The sequence below is a fragment of the Chrysemys picta genome, chromosome 12 (genome assembly GCF_011386835.1).
Source record: "Chrysemys picta bellii isolate R12L10 chromosome 12, ASM1138683v2, whole genome shotgun sequence".
NCBI lineage: Eukaryota > Metazoa > Chordata > Testudines > Emydidae > Chrysemys > Chrysemys picta.
This window is the reverse complement of record NC_088802.1, coordinates 50,018,493-50,038,126: the sequence shown is the minus strand read 5'-3', so window position 1 is coordinate 50,038,126 and position 19,634 is coordinate 50,018,493. Positions and strand designations below refer to the sequence as shown.

Below are 19,634 nucleotides of genomic sequence, written 5' to 3'. Positions count from 1 at the left end.
ATTCTCCAGAGGCTTCTCTTGGCATCTGGAAAGCCACTCCACCCATCCTTGTCTCTCTTATGACCAGTTCAAACAAGCAAGAAGTCTCTCTTGTCTGGAATATAATTAAGGCAAAATGAACAGAACAAGAGGGTGGATTTGAAGCATCATCCAAGTTAATTATGTGCTACTGGTGCCATTACAAATTAAAATCCACAACCCAGTTAAATTAAGGAGCTGGCCAATATCCATAAAAGCAAGGAAATTCAGAGCTACGTCTGAGAAATCCAAGCTGCCTTTATAAGATGAAGTGCTGGGTCTAAAACCACTGCAATACTGAAGCACAAAGAAAAAATGAAGCATTAGTCTTAAACCTGAATTTCTTGGCCTTTATACAAGTTAGATCTTTGACATATTAAATATTTATCATTGTATGTTACAAATAAAATGCACCAAAGTAAAACACTTGCCAAAAATGTCACATCATACCCCACACATCTTCAAAAACATAAGTAACTATGTAAAGAAATAAGTGCAGACTTATTTCTTAGGTGGATCAAGACAAACATCTACAAATTTATTGAAAAACTACTGGGATAAATCACAAGACTAATTTTGATAACACAGGCAATACATTTTATTATGTTTTTACCAACTGTAGCAAAAAATGTTTAACAATTAACGAATAAAGAAGGGAACTTAATTATCAACAAGACTTCCAAGAGTTATTATTCATGTTCTAAGTTTTAGACAGGGAGGGTTTGGGTAGGGAGAAAATAAACCAAATATACACTGGGATAATAGTCTATTACCAAGTTTTAATGCCTTCTTCAAAAGGCATTAAGTATACTGAAGCATCTTATTGCAGGTTATGTATCATCTCCTCTTTGGCAATAAGATGTGTGGTTTTGTTAACTAGGGCCATCAGTGAGTTGAGCTTGTGAGACCAGTCATTGAGTAGGTTATTTGGGTCCTTGGGCCTCTGGAAATTGATAATTCCTGCCAACCTGTCTACTTTTGCAAAGATGGTCTTATTTACTACTAGGTTGGACAGGAACTCCTCCGATTCCTGCAAAGGAGACAAACGGCACTGAATCAGGAGAACAGCATTTGTAATTAACAAAATACTCCATGTTCTTTCCAAATTTCCAGTTAACACGACAGCAGTGTGACTGAGGTGTTACCAATACTAACAGTAATATAGTCTGTTAGAATTACAGTACTTCTAGTGGCCATAATATTTAATATTAACGCCTCTGGCATTGGAAATATGTTGTAGCTACTAAACTACCTAGGGTCAACAAGTTTCTGATGTTAGCCATACTAAACAGCTAACATCTGTTTGCAGTTCAAGATCCATCTAAAAACTTTCAAACTGCACAAGTCAAATACATTACACCTGAAAGCTTCTTAACATACATTGGGAGCACTTGGCTAAAACAGCTTCCAGAACATGCTTTCTACTGCTAAATTCCACACCAATTACACTATACAAACATTGGTCAGGTAAATGATGCTTCTGTGAGGTGGTATTGTGCAGAGCAGCAGGTGCAATTAAACACCTTAAAGCAAATACTCTGAACTAAACAAGCTGTGAATTTGCCCTCCCCATGCTAGATGCTGCTATGAGTGGATCCACTGGGAAAACTTAAAAATTAAAGACCTATGTTCAAAAAGAGTGACAAATACATAAACCAGGGAGTTCAAAGGTAAGGAAGAAACCCTATATCATTAGCCAGTTTTAATCAAGTATTGCTGAGGGCCTGAACAGTGGAATATAGTATCTAGGTACAGTATAGAACCTGATGCCAACACTCCTTCAGATTTGATTTGCCTTGTGTGTTTATTCTTTGCCTTGCAACGACTTGAGTGCTGTTTTGCGATACAAAATTCTATTCTAAATCTTGAATAGGCAAGTGTTCAAAGTCTAGCCTATATACTCATTATCAGAGGCAAAACGAAAAATATTCTATTTAACATCTGTATTATTACTCCTGAGTAATTGTTTCTCTCTCTTAAATTGTTTCTCAATTATAATCATTGAACCAGAATTCAATTAATGTTACCTGTATCTCTCTAAAAGTTAATATTGTTTTTTTTCCATTTAGTTTCTGATGGTAACAGCTGGAAAGCATTGGTTATACCAGGATGGGCATCAGAGACTAAAGGCAATATTACAGGGCTGTTGCAAGGATAGATACATTAAAAGGTTGTGAGGCGCTCAGATACTACAGTGATAGGCATAACTATGAGCGAGAGAAAATTTTTTTCTCCAGGTTCTTTATTCAAAGTGGTGTATTTCTACCTCCTCTTTCTGCACTGGATGCATGGCTGTTCCAAACACTATTTGTGACAGACTTGTAATATATTTTTAATCTTAAAAAAAAAAAAAAAAAAAAAAAAAAAAACCCACCCAATGCAAATAAATGCAAATTAAGTCAAAGCGCTATTTTGTTGAATACTGAGTTCTCTACCATATGGACACATCTAAGAAGAATGCTGAGGATATCCTGAGCAACACTTACATCAACAGATAGATCCAGGAGCTGTGCCATCCTCTTCATTGTAATTCTGGTATAATATTTTGCCATTATTCTAATATTCTGGAATAAAAGTGTTCAGAGTAGAGGGTTATTTGTAAAAAGGAACTGACACAGGCTGCAAAAATATAAAGGTCAATGTTAAAAACAGATTAGGACTTGTGTTGCTATAATGGCTTATCCAGAGAAAGGTATGCAAATGAATAAGGGGTCTTTTCTTGGACACATACAATTGTCCTGCATATACAAAGACAAGCTACTGCCTCTCAAACTAATAACGAATGAAGTCAGTCACTAACTACAGATTTAATATTAAACAGCACTCTTCAAGTTTTTGCCCTAATTTCAGAGGGCCGAGTCTTACAATTTACGTAAACCCTATTTAAATATTATTTGTTTGCACTTGTGCTGTTTTGTTTATAATTCCATTGTTTGCTCAAACAAACTGCTATATTCCAATTTGTTAACGTGAAAGCAAAAATTAGTTTATGATTTCCGAGCCGAAGTAGTGGAATGTGCATTACTCTCAGAGTGCTGGATCTACTTCTTTTGATACAGCATCACCTGCTCACCAAGAGACATAGCTACAAAATAAAGATATCAGGAATGCAAAAGGAGAATTAAAACATTATGGAGAGAAGAAAAGACAACTTATCAGCTTCTCTCGTATCTTCTCTCCTGTCCCTCTCTTTATAAATAAAGCAAAAAGCATTTTTAGCAATTCCATGCTTACTTTATATTGTAAGAATGGTTAAAAAGCCAGCTGTACTTACGTGCTCCACAACTCTGTTCTTTAAGTCTTTCCATCTCTTTTCACCTTCCTCTGTATAACCAAAGACGTCTGTGGCAGGACTGTCAAGACTTCCTTCTCTTAATTCCTTTCCATATTCCTCAACTAGGACGGTCCAGCGCATCAACTCCATAGTGGTAAATAGTTTTAAAAGATCTCTGTAAATGGTTTAATGAAATCTGTTCACAATTCTATATCAATAAAACTTGTATTTTGTATTAAAAATCCTGCCAACAGACAAATACCATAGCAAACAGCATAATTTTATCACTACTAATCATAACTTTTAATTCTACTCAGCATTTTAAAATTTATAATCCACAAACAGGAAGTTTTTATATTAACACTTCCTACTGACTGACTGATTCTCACACACACACACACACACACACACACACACACACACACACACAATGGCTTCAATTTCCACTTCTTTGTACCGTATGTTATCTTAGCCTCCTGTGCAAAGTTGTGCCAAATTCTACCAAACCATTTCACATCCATTTTGCACAGCTGTAGACACCTATACAAGCCGCATGGTATGTTTTGGGAGAGACAGATACTCAGAGCTAAATTTAAAAAGAGATGTCATCAACCCAGCCTCTTCTGTCCATCTGCAATTCTGCATGCAAAACTTGTATGTACATTCATGGGTGCAAACAACAACATTTAAGGATATAAAAGTAATTTGTGCTTGATTGTACTCAGTGTGCTTACGCAAAAAGGGTTTGCATATGTAAATTCCATCACATGCATGTAATGATTGTGTATGGACCATATTTTGAAAATTAGACTCTCAGTATTATTTAGTGAAGTATTACGGAATAGTAGCTGTTCAGACTATGTCCATAATACAGAACTCTCCATCACAGACACACATTTGTGTTAAGTTACTATTTATAATTTTGACTTGCACACACTCAGAAACATCTTTATAGATTTTTTTTTTCCACACGACATTAACTGTACAGGAAATATTGACAGTAGACCAGTGGTTCTCAACCTGTGGCCTAATCAGCACAGAGCTGGGGCCCATGTGACATCCTCAGGACCATACAGGTAGTATTGGATCCAGCCCACATAACACATTGTGGGCCACATATCCGGCCTACAATGGTAAATAGTCTACTGCAGTGGTTCTCAACCTAACAGTAGCTGAATCCCCTCTGCCTTCAAAACACTCTTTCAAGGGCTGGTTTTTTGTTTTGTTTTTTTTGTCAGAGGACTATTCAAAAGATACTTACTTATACTTAGGGATTTCTTCTAGCTTTTTGTCACTGCTTATTCTGTGTACCAAATCAGACTGTTCATTGTCATAAGGTGAAAGGATAACATACAGAACAACATTCTTCAGTTCCTGTTCAAAGGAAAACATGGTTTGTTTGTTTTATTACAGAAAAATAGCCAGAAAAAACAATACTGACGTCAAAGTAAAAGCAGTTCTCAGAGTATGAATAAAATATATGTGCAGCTAACCTACTGTACATATAACAATATACATTCTGTAAGACTCAAATTCATTAAGAAACTAAGGTAATAAAACAAAATAAAAATAAATTTAATAATTAAATTTGTAGAAACAAAACTTTTACATTTTGATCACATGGCAAGAGGATTCAGGTCAAGTTATTTGTAATAATAGCATTTAAGAGAAAAACAAACAATCTTGAGTTCGTAGCATTTGCATTGTGTACACGGTTTCAGAGCTAGCTCTGTAAATTAAGAAAAATACTGTTCAGAATTTAATTTCACAAGTTGTTTCTAGGCTTTCACTCATGAAATGGAGAAGTTCAGTCATCCTCAGAATTTAAGACAACATACACTATATGTCATTGATGCAAATATTGATTACATAAGGACACTCATAATTGCTTTTATTATATTCCTCCTTATGTAGACAGTTTGTTAATGTTCATATCCAGATAGATGGGCTAAAGGATCCATGTTCATCTAACAAATACAGTAAATATACAGTAAAATGGATATTTGCCACTATGAACTGCTGCAGTTCCATTTGCAATGTTTTTACCTGCTGCCATTTTTCACTTTCAGCCTGGATACAAGGAGTATCATAAATGGCTCTGTAGTGCTTACAGATTGAGAGGTAGGAACCTTCATGTTGATCCAGCTGAATCATTAAGTTGTAGTATTTCAGCTTTAATTTCTGAAACATTGTCAAACAAATGTCAAAATTAAAAACAGATCCACTAATCTCACAAATTACATCCAATTGAATTACAAAGACTGACTATACAAAAACTCCCGTGCATGAAGAGAATGCATGCCACAGACTGACAGGAAAAAAAAAAAAAAAAAAGCCAAACAAACAAAACCAAAAAAAAAAAAAAATCAACTTTACCTCTGTGTTTTCTTCCTGGAAAAATTTGGTGTTAATTTTTTTGCTGATAATTTGGGTCCGAACATAGTCTTTTACAGCCAAACAGAGTCTCATCTGCTCCAAGATGAATTCCACCCGCTCTTTCTTTTCCATTGAACCATAGGTTTCCACCTAAAAAGGAAACTGAAGTGTTTAACTCCAAGGATTTTTATTTAATAATGTTAAGGAGAGAAGCATGTCCTTCTATCGAAGATTTTCATCATACTTCTTTCATGTGCTTATTATAAAATATTTAGCTTTAAACCAAAGCTGCTATGTGTATAATTCTACTACATGGACTTACTGAGCATCATATATATGTTATAACAGAGAAATTAATATTGTCTGACTGTGTGCATTAAAATCACCCAAAGAGAATGCACATAAGATAAAAAACCCCCAAAACTTGCCTTATGTACCTGTTTATGCGTGCATAGCCCAACTTACACAACATGCATACACAAACCCCAACTGACATGCCTTATTTACACAGACACTCAAAAACAGTTGCCCCTTGTTTTCTGGAAACATTTCTTAAGAAAAAACGAGGAATCCTTGTGGCACCTTAGAGAGACTAACAAATGTATTTGGGCATAAGCTTTCATGGGCTAAAACCCACTTCATCAGATGCATTTCCACTCCATGCATCTGATGAAGTGGGTTTTAGCCCACGAAAGCTTATGCCCAAATAAATGTATTAGTCTCTAAGGTGCCACAAGGACTCTTCATTGTTTTTGCTGATACAGACTAACACGGCTACCACTGAAACCTTTCTTAAGAAAGGCATTGTAACCAAGCAGCTAATTTTACTCAGAAGTCTCTACCTTTGAACAAAGCACCCACACACTAGATGACAAAATAACAACGTTCATTAGCTCTGAAGGAAGTGTATCCACCCCTTTCAGCAGAAAAAATGGTGGTTATCTGGCAAATGGATGGGAATTCTCAGGCTCTCAAGAAATAGAGATGTGAAAAAAGTTTAGGGTTCTCTTTGGCTATACCCTCAAATCCTTAACTCAGCCCAGTCTTAAGGATTTCTTCTACACAAAGGACCCACACACTACTCTTTTAGCAGACAAAAACATGGGAGGGAATGCCTTCCAGACCCATCAACAGCTAGTTCCCTGTGCCAAGTTCATGTAAAAAAACCCAACAAAGAACAAGTGGATCCAAGAACACTTCATTTTGAATGATGGCCTGAGAGAGTTTGAACTCTCCGTTCCAGAAGTCAAAAGATTAACTAGGACTAAACCTTCTGTATCAGCTAATACATGGGAACCCCTTTTCCCAAAAGGGAAATATTCCAAGTAATTTTCAGCATCAGCCAAATTAGCAGAGCTAGAGCATTTTAAATCTAATTACACTTCCACTGAAGACAGTTAATTGGTTCCTGGATAGCTATGCTTGATTAAGCCTCAAATCTCGCTACAAACAATCTTACTGTCAGTCGTTGAGAAAACGTTGATTTTTGTACGTGAAACACTTATGAACCATATGATGCATTACCTGTAGTTCTTGCAAAATTGAAGCAGCTTCTTTCACGTCACCATTTTGTTCTTTTATTGTTGCAAGTGTATTTGTAAGACGAGCACGCTCAATTTCCACGTAGATCTGGAATTAAAATAAAATCCAACACTGAAACTTATTTTACTAAGTAAAAGTGTGTTGCATCTAAGGCTGTGATATACACATCTTCATAACTTTGCACCCATAAGTAGTCTCACTGAAATCTTTCTACTGTTCTTTAAATGAAGTGAACATAATGTGATGATTTTCTGAGTAAAGCATTAATTTATGTTACAACTGCTTTAGGAAATGTTTCCATAGAAGTTTTCTCTGTGCTACAATAAGAGTTTAATATTTGGAAACTCAAATTAATTTTAAGAATAGTGTACAGTCTGTATTTAAAAAAAATAGGAAACACTTTTTTTTACTATTTCGTTAGTCAATCTATTGTTCATGACCAGTGCCGTAGCCCTGGAAATATTCAGATAAGAGCTACAGCAGGGGCAGCAACACTGCAAAGCTCCCTCTGTTACTGAGTCTCAACCCTCATCTGGAAGGACAACACCTAGGAATAAGATAGTTCATTCACCTCTCTACCAAGATTCTCAGTGAAGCAAACAATGATGGTTCATTTTGTGACGGGAACTGTTATCTACCACAAACTGGACGGAGACCATCTCCTTTTACAAGCACTAATGACCAGACATCAGTTAACAACTTTTGGTTACTAGCTACCTAGGCTTGATTTGAACTGGTAAAAGGTGTAAGAGTAAATAAACACAGATTTTGCTCAAAAGAAAGTACATTTTCCTTGGACAACTCAGCCATCAGCTCAGTATTCTATGTAACACTTCATATTTTGTTAATTTTCTTTCATACCTAATAAGACTAAGAGTAACACATGTATAACATAACTTTATAAATATACAATTTGAAACATCACACCTCAGCTGCTGAAAACAGGGGTGTTTTGTCATTGCAAACTGCATAGGCTCTTCCAGACCATCTGGCACACTAACATCATGCTTGATAACCTGAAGAAGGGTTTTATTTTGCCTTTCATCAAAAAGGGCAGCAAGGCCTAAGAGAGTAACTGCTGTGGTATTACACTGTTGGCAGTCCCAGGAAAAGTCTTTGTTTCCATGTTAATGTCTTGAATCAGTGATGAACTTCACAGCAAGGGCTGTGCTGTTTTAGATCTGGTCATTCCACTAACGACCAGATCTTTACCTTGAGACAGCCTTTTGAGAAGATGTCTGAATTTAATAAGTCATGTGCAGCACTTTTTACAGATTTCTTTCAGGCCTTTTATTCAGCATATTGAGCAATGCTTGGGGGATCTTATAAGGCAACTTGATGTCCCTGGGAAGATAGGGTCATTGACAGAAGAGCTCTATAATGGAACAAAAAGCTCAGTTCAAGTTAATGGTAGATACACAGCGTAGGTTCTTATTTCCATAAGAGTTCAGCAAGGCTGTGTCCTGTCACCATTATTATTCAATATCAGCATAGACTGGTTGATGGATAAGCTTGAAGAAGCAGCTGTTGGTAGTGTATGGCTGACCACCATTTTGCTTCAAGACCTCATATATTCCAATGACATTCCCTCATTGGCTCATTTTGTGCAGCTGATGGCCAATCTGCCTGTGCAAGAAGCAGCAAACACTGGTTTGGTTACCAATCTGGACTAAACTAAGTCCCCTAGCAGTACCATCATGTAGCTTCCAACTCTAGATTACAACCACCTCAGTATTAACCAGGTGGGATATCATGCAGATGGCAACTGTCAAATACTTGGGAAGGCATCAGACAGTGATGGGGGATGTTCAAAAGATTTGGACACTTGAACAGCAGCCTTCTCAGTGGCCTCTGGGGAGATGATGTGACTTCAAGCTTTCTACAAAGTTGCAGATGCACAGAACCATGATCATACCAACTTTACTGTACAGCAGCGAAAAGTCAGCAATGGAAATGCTGAAGAATAGCGGACTGATGTTTTCAATTCTCATCATCATCAGCCGCTCCGTATTACTGATCTTGTCTTGCCACTTAATGAGGATAGTCATAGTCAAACCAGCAACCAACTCCAGTCAGGGTTCAGTATTGGTGGCTTTCTTGGTACAGACACATTAGGATGGGAAACCAACACATTACAAAGTGTGTTTATCAAGGTGGTTGCACAAAGGGTCTGGGTGATCCTAGCAAAGAGGTACCAATTTCATCCTCACTGTCATGCAAAAGCACCTATCTGAGGTACCCCAGCCTTGCAAATGGGGCGGAAGGGGGAGAACCTATGATTTGGAAGTACTGGCTGAGCAAGAGTATTATATGGATTTCCCAATTAGACAAGGATGAGAGCTTTGTTTCTTTTCTAACACTAATGCAACAACATGACCTGCCACCCTCAGCAGAGTGGCAGTACTTACAACTAAAACATCTGTTAATGTATCAATTTGGTCAGATGCTCTAGGACTGCCAGAAGTCCCAGAGCAACTGGAAACCTTGGAAATGTTTCATAAACTCCTTAGGCCTATATCTACTACATATGCTTTTACTAATGAAGAGAACCTTCACTGGTTTGGAGCTTTTTGTGAAAGCATGGAAAGGGAAATTATCACAGCCCTTAAAAAAAGCCCAATGGCAGGGAATTTTACGGAATGTTAAAAATGCTTCTGTGATTCTCAGCAAAATAGTCTATTCATAATGTACTGGACACCACAGAGGTTGGCAAGATGGGGTCCTTGTCCTCTGATGTTTGTTGGTGCTGTAATAAAGAAAAAGGAACCCTGATGCATATACTATGGGACTGTCCAACAGTCAGACAGCTGTGGAAAGAGATGGATATTAATGAAAAATAGTGCTTGGCTTCAGCAAACAAATCTCAGCTGAAAGTTATATCTTAGGTTATGTACCTACTGTTAGAGGGCTTATTCCTTCACCCTCCCATTTCCCTGGTCCTTCTCATGTGAACAGAGGGCAACAATACCCGAAGTCCAAAGGTGCAAACAATTCGATGTTTATTGGGGTGAACTTCCAGCAACCTTAAATCCAAGTTCCTTTTTCCTTATTTTCAAATCCCAACTTACTTCCTGTTTGCCCCTAATTTATATAGTAATAGATAAAAATAGACCTAAGTTCTTAAAGTATAGGCCTTTACAGGCAGGCCTGCATATCTATATCCTAATACCGACTATGCTGTGTTTAACTCCACTGCAAAGATTTTGGTTCTCGAGGTTCTACTGAGTGCATGATGTTACATAAATGGAGGAGTAGGCTTATACATGGAATAAAGCAGTGATCTTCGTACCTGTATGAGTTAGCAGCGAAAGAAAGAATCGCTTATCGCTGTAGAGAGCAATATGAATAAAAATATATATATATTATATATATGGATTTTTTTATATACATTTGGACAAAAAATTCTGATAGATCAAATAATGCTAGCCTTCCATTTCACTTGACATCTCTGCTCTTTCCGTCCTTGTCCACTTCCCTCTGGTCCCCTCCTTCACTTTTATGCCTATTTGTGTATTTTGTTGTTTGTATAATTCCCCCCACCCTAACATGTTACAGCTGTGTAAAACTGTCTGATTTTGTATTGTTCGGGCTTGCAGCGTTGACTAGTTGCGTAATTGCGTAATTTTATTGGAAATCCTGTGAATTGTGCAGTATTTGGTAACATATACAAAGTGTAAGTCATTTACCTTTTTGTATTTTTTGTTGTTTGATTATGAAAATTAATAGATATGTTAATCACAAAAAAAGGACTGCTGTTACACTGTGGGCAATCTCATTGTCACCAAAAGCTTCAGTGGTGCAATAAGACTGCCATTGATTGGAAACAGACTGGGCATCCAACTAAATTGTCTGAAGAATCAAGCCAGAGATCTATCCAGGGGGTATTCGATGTGCAAGGAAGCTATGTCCCTTCCAAATTTGCCTTGATGATGATGATGATACGTACACAACTTTAAGACAACAATAAGTACTGAAAATAAATCTTAAAAAGACATTGTTGGGTCCAGTTGAACTCAGCATTTGCATTTTTTAAAAACAAATTTTACAAAAACTAAGGCTAATAGAAATGTTTCCATGAATTATATATATATATATATATATATATATATATATATATATAATGTTTTTGTTCCTTGCTTTTTTAAAATTCCTATATCAAGATTTTTAAACAAAAAAAATCACGTTCCGTGTTTGGACCATAAGCATTTAACAGCATACTAATCCACTAGAATAAGGAAGTAAAACTGACTAGTCTATTTTCATTTCCCCAAAGGAGAAATGTAAAAAATAAACAAACATCACAAATAGTGAAAAATAAAGCTGAGGATTCTAAAAATTCAATTTAATACTTGAAGGTGTCATTAATACAGAGACTTACAAAAAAAAAGTTAGTATTCCAACAAGCTACTTAAATGAGCAATATAGGGAAGTAATTTTCCAAGGTATTTCGAATAGAAATATACAGATTTCCTTATCATATTAATTTCAAAATTTATTTTGGATCTCTCTCTAACCAGAAAAAGGAAATAAGACATGCTTTAAGGAAGTCAAATATCCTTTTTATTACTCCACTAGACATCAAAAGGTTCCAGTCTGAAAATAAAAAGTCTTACCTTTCCTTCTGTTACCATACGCAGTGTGTCTATTAATCGCAGTTTGATTGGTAGGTCTGTAATCTCCTCAACATAGGTACAGCACTGCTGGACCATTTTAGCAACTGCCTGGTATAAACAATGGAAAACAAAATATTACTCTATTTTTAGATTTCTAGGAGTGTGCCAAAAATATAAATTTGGGGCATTTGTAATCAAATGTTAAGATATAAGAACTATTAATATCAAAGTAAATGGACTCTTCCAAAATAAGCGTGGGGGTGTGTTGGAGGGGCTGTTTTCACTCCTACTAGGCATGAACTTAATAGGATAAAACAGAAGAATAAAAGACCCATGGCACGGCCACGGCTGGCCTGGGGCAACTGACTTGGGCTTGTGGGGCTCCGGCTACAGGGCTAAAAATTGCTGTATAGATATTTGGGCCCACCCTCACAGAGCTTGGGCTCCAGCCTGAGCCCAAACATCAACACAGCAATTTTTCAGCCCAAACTCCAGGAGTTTGGGTCAGTTGACTCAGGTCAGCCACAAGTTTTTTATCCCCAGGTGTAACCGAAGTGAGCAGATGCCCTTCCACAGGAAGATATTACTGAGATCAGAGGCTGGCTCAAGTCAAATGGGATGTGTCTGTATCACTTCTCTCAAACTTGTTCTTAACTTACTTGAACAGCAGAATTGACATTTTCTTACTGACTACTTTGCAGGCTGGAAAGAGATTATCTGCTTGCTACCGGATTTCCATAATATAAAAGGAAGTGTTCAGTATGCATTTTACCCTGGTCTAAATAAATAGTGGGGTATACTGTCCCTTCTTTTGTGGTATCTGTAAATTTCTAGAAAAATATAAAAGTTATTTCTGATTGATGTCATCATTCCAGTTTCAAATCTATGTGTTCTCACATAAAACGTAGCCTTGTATGACCATGATAAACCACAACAATTCTGTTTAACATCACACTTTACATGTAAACTGAAAACTACAATATCAATTTCATTATTCATTTTCTTCTGGAAAAAGTCAGTTTTACCATTGTGAGCCAATTACTGTTCTGCCATACTATTATATTTGTATTCCACTATGTGCTAAGTATCTTAGTCCTTTTTTTTTTTTCTTTCTTCTCAACACAAAGGGAGGGGGTGGGGGGACATACAACTAAAGTTTCTGCAAACTAAAAATATATCTCCTTCCACACAGCTCAGTTTGCTCTGCTATCAAGCATAAATCAAAATATCATCTACATTTACAATCACTAAAATAAAATTAAGACATATCAATCTTCTTAAGTCTGAAGGCAAGAACTGATCACCAGCTAAGGTCAAGTAGAAATCCCCCTATGATATAACATTATTGAATAGCTAGGTGCATTTAAAGAGGTGGAGGTTACAACTTCATCTGAAATATCAGACTTTGCAATCCTCATGTACCTTACATCACTGTTAACTGATTAGTTAATTAAGCCTTGTTAAGTAAAGAAGAATGGTTGAGACACCCAGGATTTAGTGGGGAAACAAAGTCAACCATTAGATATACATATAAGTGAAAGCCACGAGTAATCCTGTTTCATATGAGCTAGATCATGCTTGACCAGTGCGGATTATTGTCTTTCATGAGACTTGAATAAACTGAAATTGTAGGCAATTCCAAGCATCAGCACTTCAGAAACTCTTGACGTACAAGACTAGCATACTAGTTAAGAACAGCTTAATGACACACATTTTCTTGGATTAAAAACTGCAAAGGAAGCAGACCTCAGTGATCAGGGCTAAGTATCTCTCTCAGACAACGCAGCAGAGAATAGGTAGGCAATACACCATGGGTTTTCCCTGACTTTGGACTGCTTAACGGAATTTTACATTTCAGGCGGTCCCTTGCTCTGCTTCATCACCACCCCATCCCAACACTGGTGTATCATTTCCACAATATATCAGTTGGAGCATATGACAGAGTACTCGCTAATGCTGGTACATGACAGTGGGGTCCTATTCCAGGGTGCACATTGGCAGAGATCCATCCCCACTAATAATAAACGAGGAAGTCTAAAAAAAGAAATTAATCTAAGACCTGTATTGGGCCTAGTCTTGTTTATTCTGGATATCGCCAACAGGTAACAGGGAGGTGCAGAAATGTGAGCCATGAAATTGAGTAAGAGTGAACAGATATAAAGAAGACCAAAATGGAATGGGCAAACAAGAAGTCTCTTTATCACGCACAGATTTTTGGCATTTCATGAGGCTTGGGGAGAATATAGTATGACCAATGTATTAAAACGAAACCAGATACAGTACCATGGTGACAACAGGGTTAAAGATACCTAAATAGACAGAAGAAGAAAAAGGAATTGGTGTCACTAGTCATCAGAGACCTGAAACCTAGGTGTAGCGTGAGGTAGCGACCAAGAAAGTTTAACAGATGCTGGAAATGAGCAAGAAATGGAGGAGATTGGAACTGATCAAAAAGCTGCATAGGATGTTTAAATATTGTGTTTAAAGTGAAAGCTACTGAAAAGGCATAAAGGGAGGAGAATAGGAATCTATGATTACAACTAAGAGGCTAGGAAAAAAAAACATATCAGAAATAAGATTAAAAAGAACCAGAAATAAAGGGACAAAGTCAGCGAAGTTTTTTGAGTTGATGTTAAGCTCCAGAACAAAATGACCGAAATTTAACGGAATCCTACATTCACAGCAAATTAAAGATGTGTTCACTCAGAGGAATTAGTGAACAGATTACTGTTGATACAGCAGCAGGGCACTAGGAGCTTTAGACAGATATGAAGACAAAAGGTAAGATTTTCAAAAGCAACTCAGGCACTTAAGAGTCTAAGCCCCATTGACTTGCAGTGAAACTTAGAAGCCTAAATCACTTTTGAAAATTTTACACATAGGCACTGTCCCAAGAATTTGCAGACAACCTAACAAAACAAATGAACAGAAGAGAAAAACCAAAAAAAGCAACATGAGTGTGTGCATATTAGGGATGTAAATACCATTTTAAAAAGTATCCTGTTTTAACTATTAAAATTATATTGCTAAACCGTTTAATCTTTAACATGATGGGGGCCCCCACCCAGCAGGGGTCCGGGGCTGACGCCAGTCCCCACCCGCCGCCTGTCCTCACCCAGCAGGGATCCGGGGCTGCTGCCAATCTGTTTTAAAAAATAACTGCAATATATTAACAGTAAGACTAATACTTATCGGTTAACCGTTTAACGGTTAAAAAACCATTTAGTATTTTACATTCCTAGTGCATTTTTCAATAGGTTAATGTGGATGACAGCAAGGTGAATTTAGCACACAAGCCTCCTTGAATAAGCCTATCAGAAGCAACAACAGAAGCTGACATTAGTATATTCAGAAGGACATTAAAACACAAACAGCACAGGCACTACACAGAAGGAGAATTAGAAAGGTAACATGGTATCTTTCCTTCCTAAACAGCTGCATTTCTTTGTTTAAAAATTGTAGTCACCTGTTTTAACTGACTTCTTCTCTTTGACAGAATAATAATATTTTCATTAAGAGCATCCCAATCTTTAGCTTCATAACACATTTTTACTACAGCAACCAAGATACGGGACGTGGAAACCATGTCAGAGGCCTGCAACAAACAAAAAGTGCATTAGTGATTACATATACAACTTAAACTACTGAGCCACTACCACTGCAGAGCCTTGACAATATAAAGACAAGAGCAATCCATTATAACTCCAGACCCACCATCTTCAAAAGAACATGGCAGAGCCAGACACTAATTTCCCACTAGTACCACTATCTGTCAGGAAAAGGGGGAACACACAAGAGAACACCCCAGAAATAAGTGTGCTACACAGCATAGTCTACTTACAGTTCGTGTCTGTTTTTCCAAAGAGAGTAGGGTTTCAATGACCTCTTGAAGTCTTCCTTCCTAATAGCATGGACAAACACTATTAGGACCAACATTGAAAAAAATATAGTACAGTTTAACCCAAGAAAATAGCTACATCTGTTATAGAAGGAAAAGCATATAGCAAAGTCGGGGTGAAAGACTAATTTCAATGTAGTTTATTTCTTTGACAAGGAAGATAGGAATAAACATTACTATAATACTTAGCATTTACGTATCACTTTTCATCTGTATATCTCAAAGTGCCTTACAAAGGTGGATAAGTATCATTACCCTCTTTTTTTTTTTTTAAATGGATGGGGAAACATACAGAAATTAAGGAACAAAATTACAGGGTGGCCTTTGGTTTTGAGTGCCTAACTTGGGACATCTTGGGTCTGATGTTCAGAGATCATGACCACACATTGATCTCACTGACATCATTTGGACTGGTCACAGCTCAGCATTCCTAAAAATCAGGACTTTGTGTGTCTGAAACTCAGCATCCAAAAACTGAGATGCACAAAATCAAAAGCCACTTCTGAAAGTATCTGTTAAATAACTCACCCAAAATAACACAGCTAGTCAATGATAGAGGCAGGAATATAACCAGTTCACTTGAGTCACAAACCCATTCCCTCTTTCTCATGTAAAATGTGTCTATGCTTTAATTATTTATGTAAATTTAAAAAAAAAAATCGCACCTTCAGATACTGCCTCATGGAAGCCCAAACACATCCCAAAAGTATATTTATCTGAAAGGCAGGGCATATTTAAATTTCCCTCATTTTAAACATAATTTGGTTGTTGTAGTAGAGGGGTCGGCAACCTTTCAGAAATGGTGTGCTGAGTCTTCATTTATTCACTCTAATTTAAGGTTTTGCGTGCCAGTACAGTCTATAATATATAACTAAACTATTGTTGGATGTAAAGTAAATAAGGTTTTTAAAATGTTTAAGCAGCTTCATTTAAAAATTAAATTAAAATGCAGAGCTCCCTGGACTGGTGGCCAGGACCCGGGCAGTGTGAGTGCCACTGAAAATCAGCTCGCGTGCCCCCTTTGGCACGTGGTGCCGTAGGTTGCCTACCCCTCTTATAGTACATCTCAGCTTTCCTTGAAATTCACAGAACCATACAGATAACTCCACACAGAAATGACACTCAGTTGCAACAGTACACATTTTCACATTAGGAACTTGGAGTTATGAATAATCTCAGGGCTGTCAAGCTATGACGATTTGAATGAGGGAGATCTCGAAAAGCTGCCGGTTTAAATGTATAGCTGACTATAACACAAAATAAAAAAAAGAGAAAACAGAACACATTCCCTCAGCTAGAAAGCTACCGTAAGTAACAGTATGGTGAAGGCAGGAATGTAACTATCAATTTGAAAAGAATATAAGTATATTCCTCCTCTCCCAGTATACCCATAATCCTCCATTCTCACATGACACACGGTAAGGCTGTGTCTTGACAAGGAAACATGGTCAAGCTTGAACACATGCTAGATAAGCCACTTAGATTCCTAAACACAACTTTCTTCCGAATGAAGATGAAAGATAACACCTGTAATTTGATTTAGTCAGCCAAATTCTAGTCTAGGCTAGAACATGACCACTTAAATTAAACTAACTGCATTTACACTAGGAAAAAAAGTTGAGTTTGGGTCAGGCTTAGGACTACTTAACCTATTCAAGACAAAGTCTAAGTAAATATAAACATAGTTAATACTGTAACAAAAAACGTTGCTGCTACCCATCTCTCTCCTGATATTAAACAGAGCAAGCCAGGAGGTAGGTGACACATGCCTGTGCGCTTCATATACATCCTAATCATGGGAGTAGAATGCCTACACTCATTGGATACTGTTGACTATATGTCTTATATTTGTCTATGGGATTTAAAGGCCATTGTAAGGAACTTTAGATCCAAAAACTGAGATTAAATTTCCAAACAAGTATTATAGCAACACTTAATATTAATAGAAATGTTTGTAACAAACATTGAAGCACTGGGCTACTTAAGCATAAAAACTGGAAGAATTTTTAGAAGGCATTAAGGTATTAGTAACACAGATAAGGGAATTTGCTTCCAGAAGTTATTTTTCTCCTGACCAAGTCCCTTCAAACTGTGTACCATGGCTTGTCTAGTAAACGTCCACCTACAATCACAGAATTAAACCGCACACTGACATATATGGCCTGACTGACTATAATGCAGGGTAATACCCTTGGTTTCCTAATTTTTGTACATCACAACTGTACATGTGTCATACATGGCATCAGTCCACCTCCTCCCTACGAAATTTTGCAGGCTACACCTATTGGGAAAGGGTAAGCTACAGCATAAAGGCCTACATCTGGCTGCTCCAAAGTGAGTGTGTGTGGGTGGGGGGGGGGGGGGAAGGGAGGGGAAGAGAGGGAGAAAGAGGATGCCTCCAGGATCCCAATGTATGCTGCATTGGGCAGTCTGTGTCTGGCTATGCTGAAGTAGAGGGATTAAGAGGGGGTGCAGTTTTGTCACTACACACAATCCATAGCTGCTCTCCTGGGATTCTACTCTACGTAGGGGCAAACTTGATCCATGCTTATCTATGCAGAGACAGCCCCCTTCCCTGCACACAAAGGCCTTAAAATATCAGGTGTCAGAGGAACACACTTGTTTGCCACAAGCTGGGAGCAGACGACAGGGAATGGATCACTCCATGATGGCCTGTTCCGTTCATTCCCTCTGAACCACTTGGCATTGGCCACTGCAGGCAGACAGGATACTGGGCTAGATGGATCATTAGTCTGACCCAGTCTGGTCGTTCTTATATTCTTACATGGTCCCCATCCTCCCACCGGGATTCCGTCATACAGCGTCGTCTGTGGGTATTCTCTCTCTCTCCAGATCCCTTGTGCACCAGTCACCAGGCTGGTGGCCCTTGGTTCCTCCTTTCATCCCACCCCTGGAAACCAGGTCTCTGCCTCGCCCACCGGCAATGGAGCACCCTACAGCCTAGGGCGCAGAAGGGGCGCAAGCTAGAGGACATGGGAGACGGTGGCTGTATGAAGCGGGGAGGGGCACGGCCCTGTCAATTGCAGGAGGTCGGTCATGACACAGCTCTCTCAGGCCAGGAGCGCTCCCGGCCCACGCTGTGTCCCCCAGCGCGTTTGCCCCTCCTCCCTCCCGTTTCCACAGGGGGGCGGACCCATGGCGTGTATGCCCCCCCCGGGAGTCGGGATTGACCCCCCTCGCAGCACACACCGGCCCTGCCCATCCCCCCGCGCCAGAGAGGGGGCTCTCCCCACTGCGTGCGCGCTGGGCGCGTCCGGCGCCGTACCTCCCTCGGCCCCCTTGCACCGCTCTGGGGCAGGCGAGCGCCCCCCGGCCCGGGCCGTCTCCCCCGCGGGCGGCCTAGCCCGGGCCGCGCCATGACTCAGCCCAACCGCGGCCGCCGGCTCCCCTTTACCTGGGCCAGCCGCTCGCACTCGGGCAGGCGCTGGTCCACCGTGGCGCTGTAATCCACCTCCATCTTCACGATGCGGCCGTCGGACCGCTCCGCGCCGTCGTCCGCCATCCCGCCCCCGGCTCGGCTCCGCGCCGCGTCCCCGGCCCGGCCTCAAACACACACCGGAAACCAGCAGGGGCACCCGCTCAGGCAGCAGCGCGGGCAGCCTACTGGCGGAAGGACCCCGCAGGCACTGGCGGAGACACCCCACAGCAGCTGCAGGACCCTGCCTGGCGGGGAGGAGGAGGTAAGAAGGAGGAGGAGGAGGGGCAAACCTGGGGGAGGGGAAGTAGCAGAGTCCTGGCCTGTGGGGGAGGCATTAGTAGGCCCCTGGCAGTGGAGGAAGGAACAGGCAAGGGGGAGGGGCTGTAGCCGGGCTTTGGCTGGCGTGGGGGAGGGGGAACAGGCAAAGGGGAGGGGCAGGAGCAGGGCTTTGGATGTTAGGGAGGGAGCAGATGT

At 39.3% G+C, this 19,634-nt stretch overlaps 2 protein-coding genes across 2 annotated transcripts in view; one reads left to right on the top strand and one right to left on the bottom strand.

The window, feature by feature from the left end:
* Positions 1-354: 354 nt before the first annotated feature.
* Positions 355-19,271, bottom strand: PSMD12 (proteasome 26S subunit, non-ATPase 12). The gene is made up of 11 exons (XM_005282928.5): positions 19,137-19,271; positions 15,665-15,724; positions 15,290-15,418; positions 11,824-11,931; positions 7,193-7,297; positions 5,669-5,818; positions 5,339-5,473; positions 4,554-4,666; positions 3,293-3,467; positions 2,505-2,582; positions 355-1,048 (listed from the first exon to the last, which is right to left on the bottom strand). The coding sequence occupies exons 1-11, from the start codon at positions 19,242-19,244 to the stop codon at positions 839-841; spliced, it is 1,371 nt and encodes a 456-aa protein (XP_005282985.1). The 5' UTR covers positions 19,245-19,271; the 3' UTR covers positions 355-838.
* Positions 19,207-19,634, top strand: part of PITPNC1 (phosphatidylinositol transfer protein cytoplasmic 1) — a 188,357-nt gene continuing 187,929 nt past the window's right edge. Inside the window, exon 1 of the mRNA XM_042841002.2 lies at positions 19,207-19,422. Coding sequence (XP_042696936.2) covers positions 19,207-19,422 — 216 coding nt within the window. The remainder of the gene's footprint in view (positions 19,423-19,634) is intronic.

Coding starts and splice junctions, on each gene's coding strand:
- PSMD12 (XM_005282928.5), bottom strand. CDS start 19,244: ATGGCGGACGACGGCGCGGAGCGGTCCGACGGCCGCATCGTGAAGATG. Junction 3,468..4,553: donor GAAGAAATCCCTAAGTATAA/GTAAGTATCTTT, acceptor AACCATTTACAG/AGATCTTTTAAAACTATTTA. Junction 2,583..3,292: donor AGAACAGAGTTGTGGAGCAC/GTAAGTACAGCT, acceptor CTTTTATTCCAG/AATATTAGAATAATGGCAAA.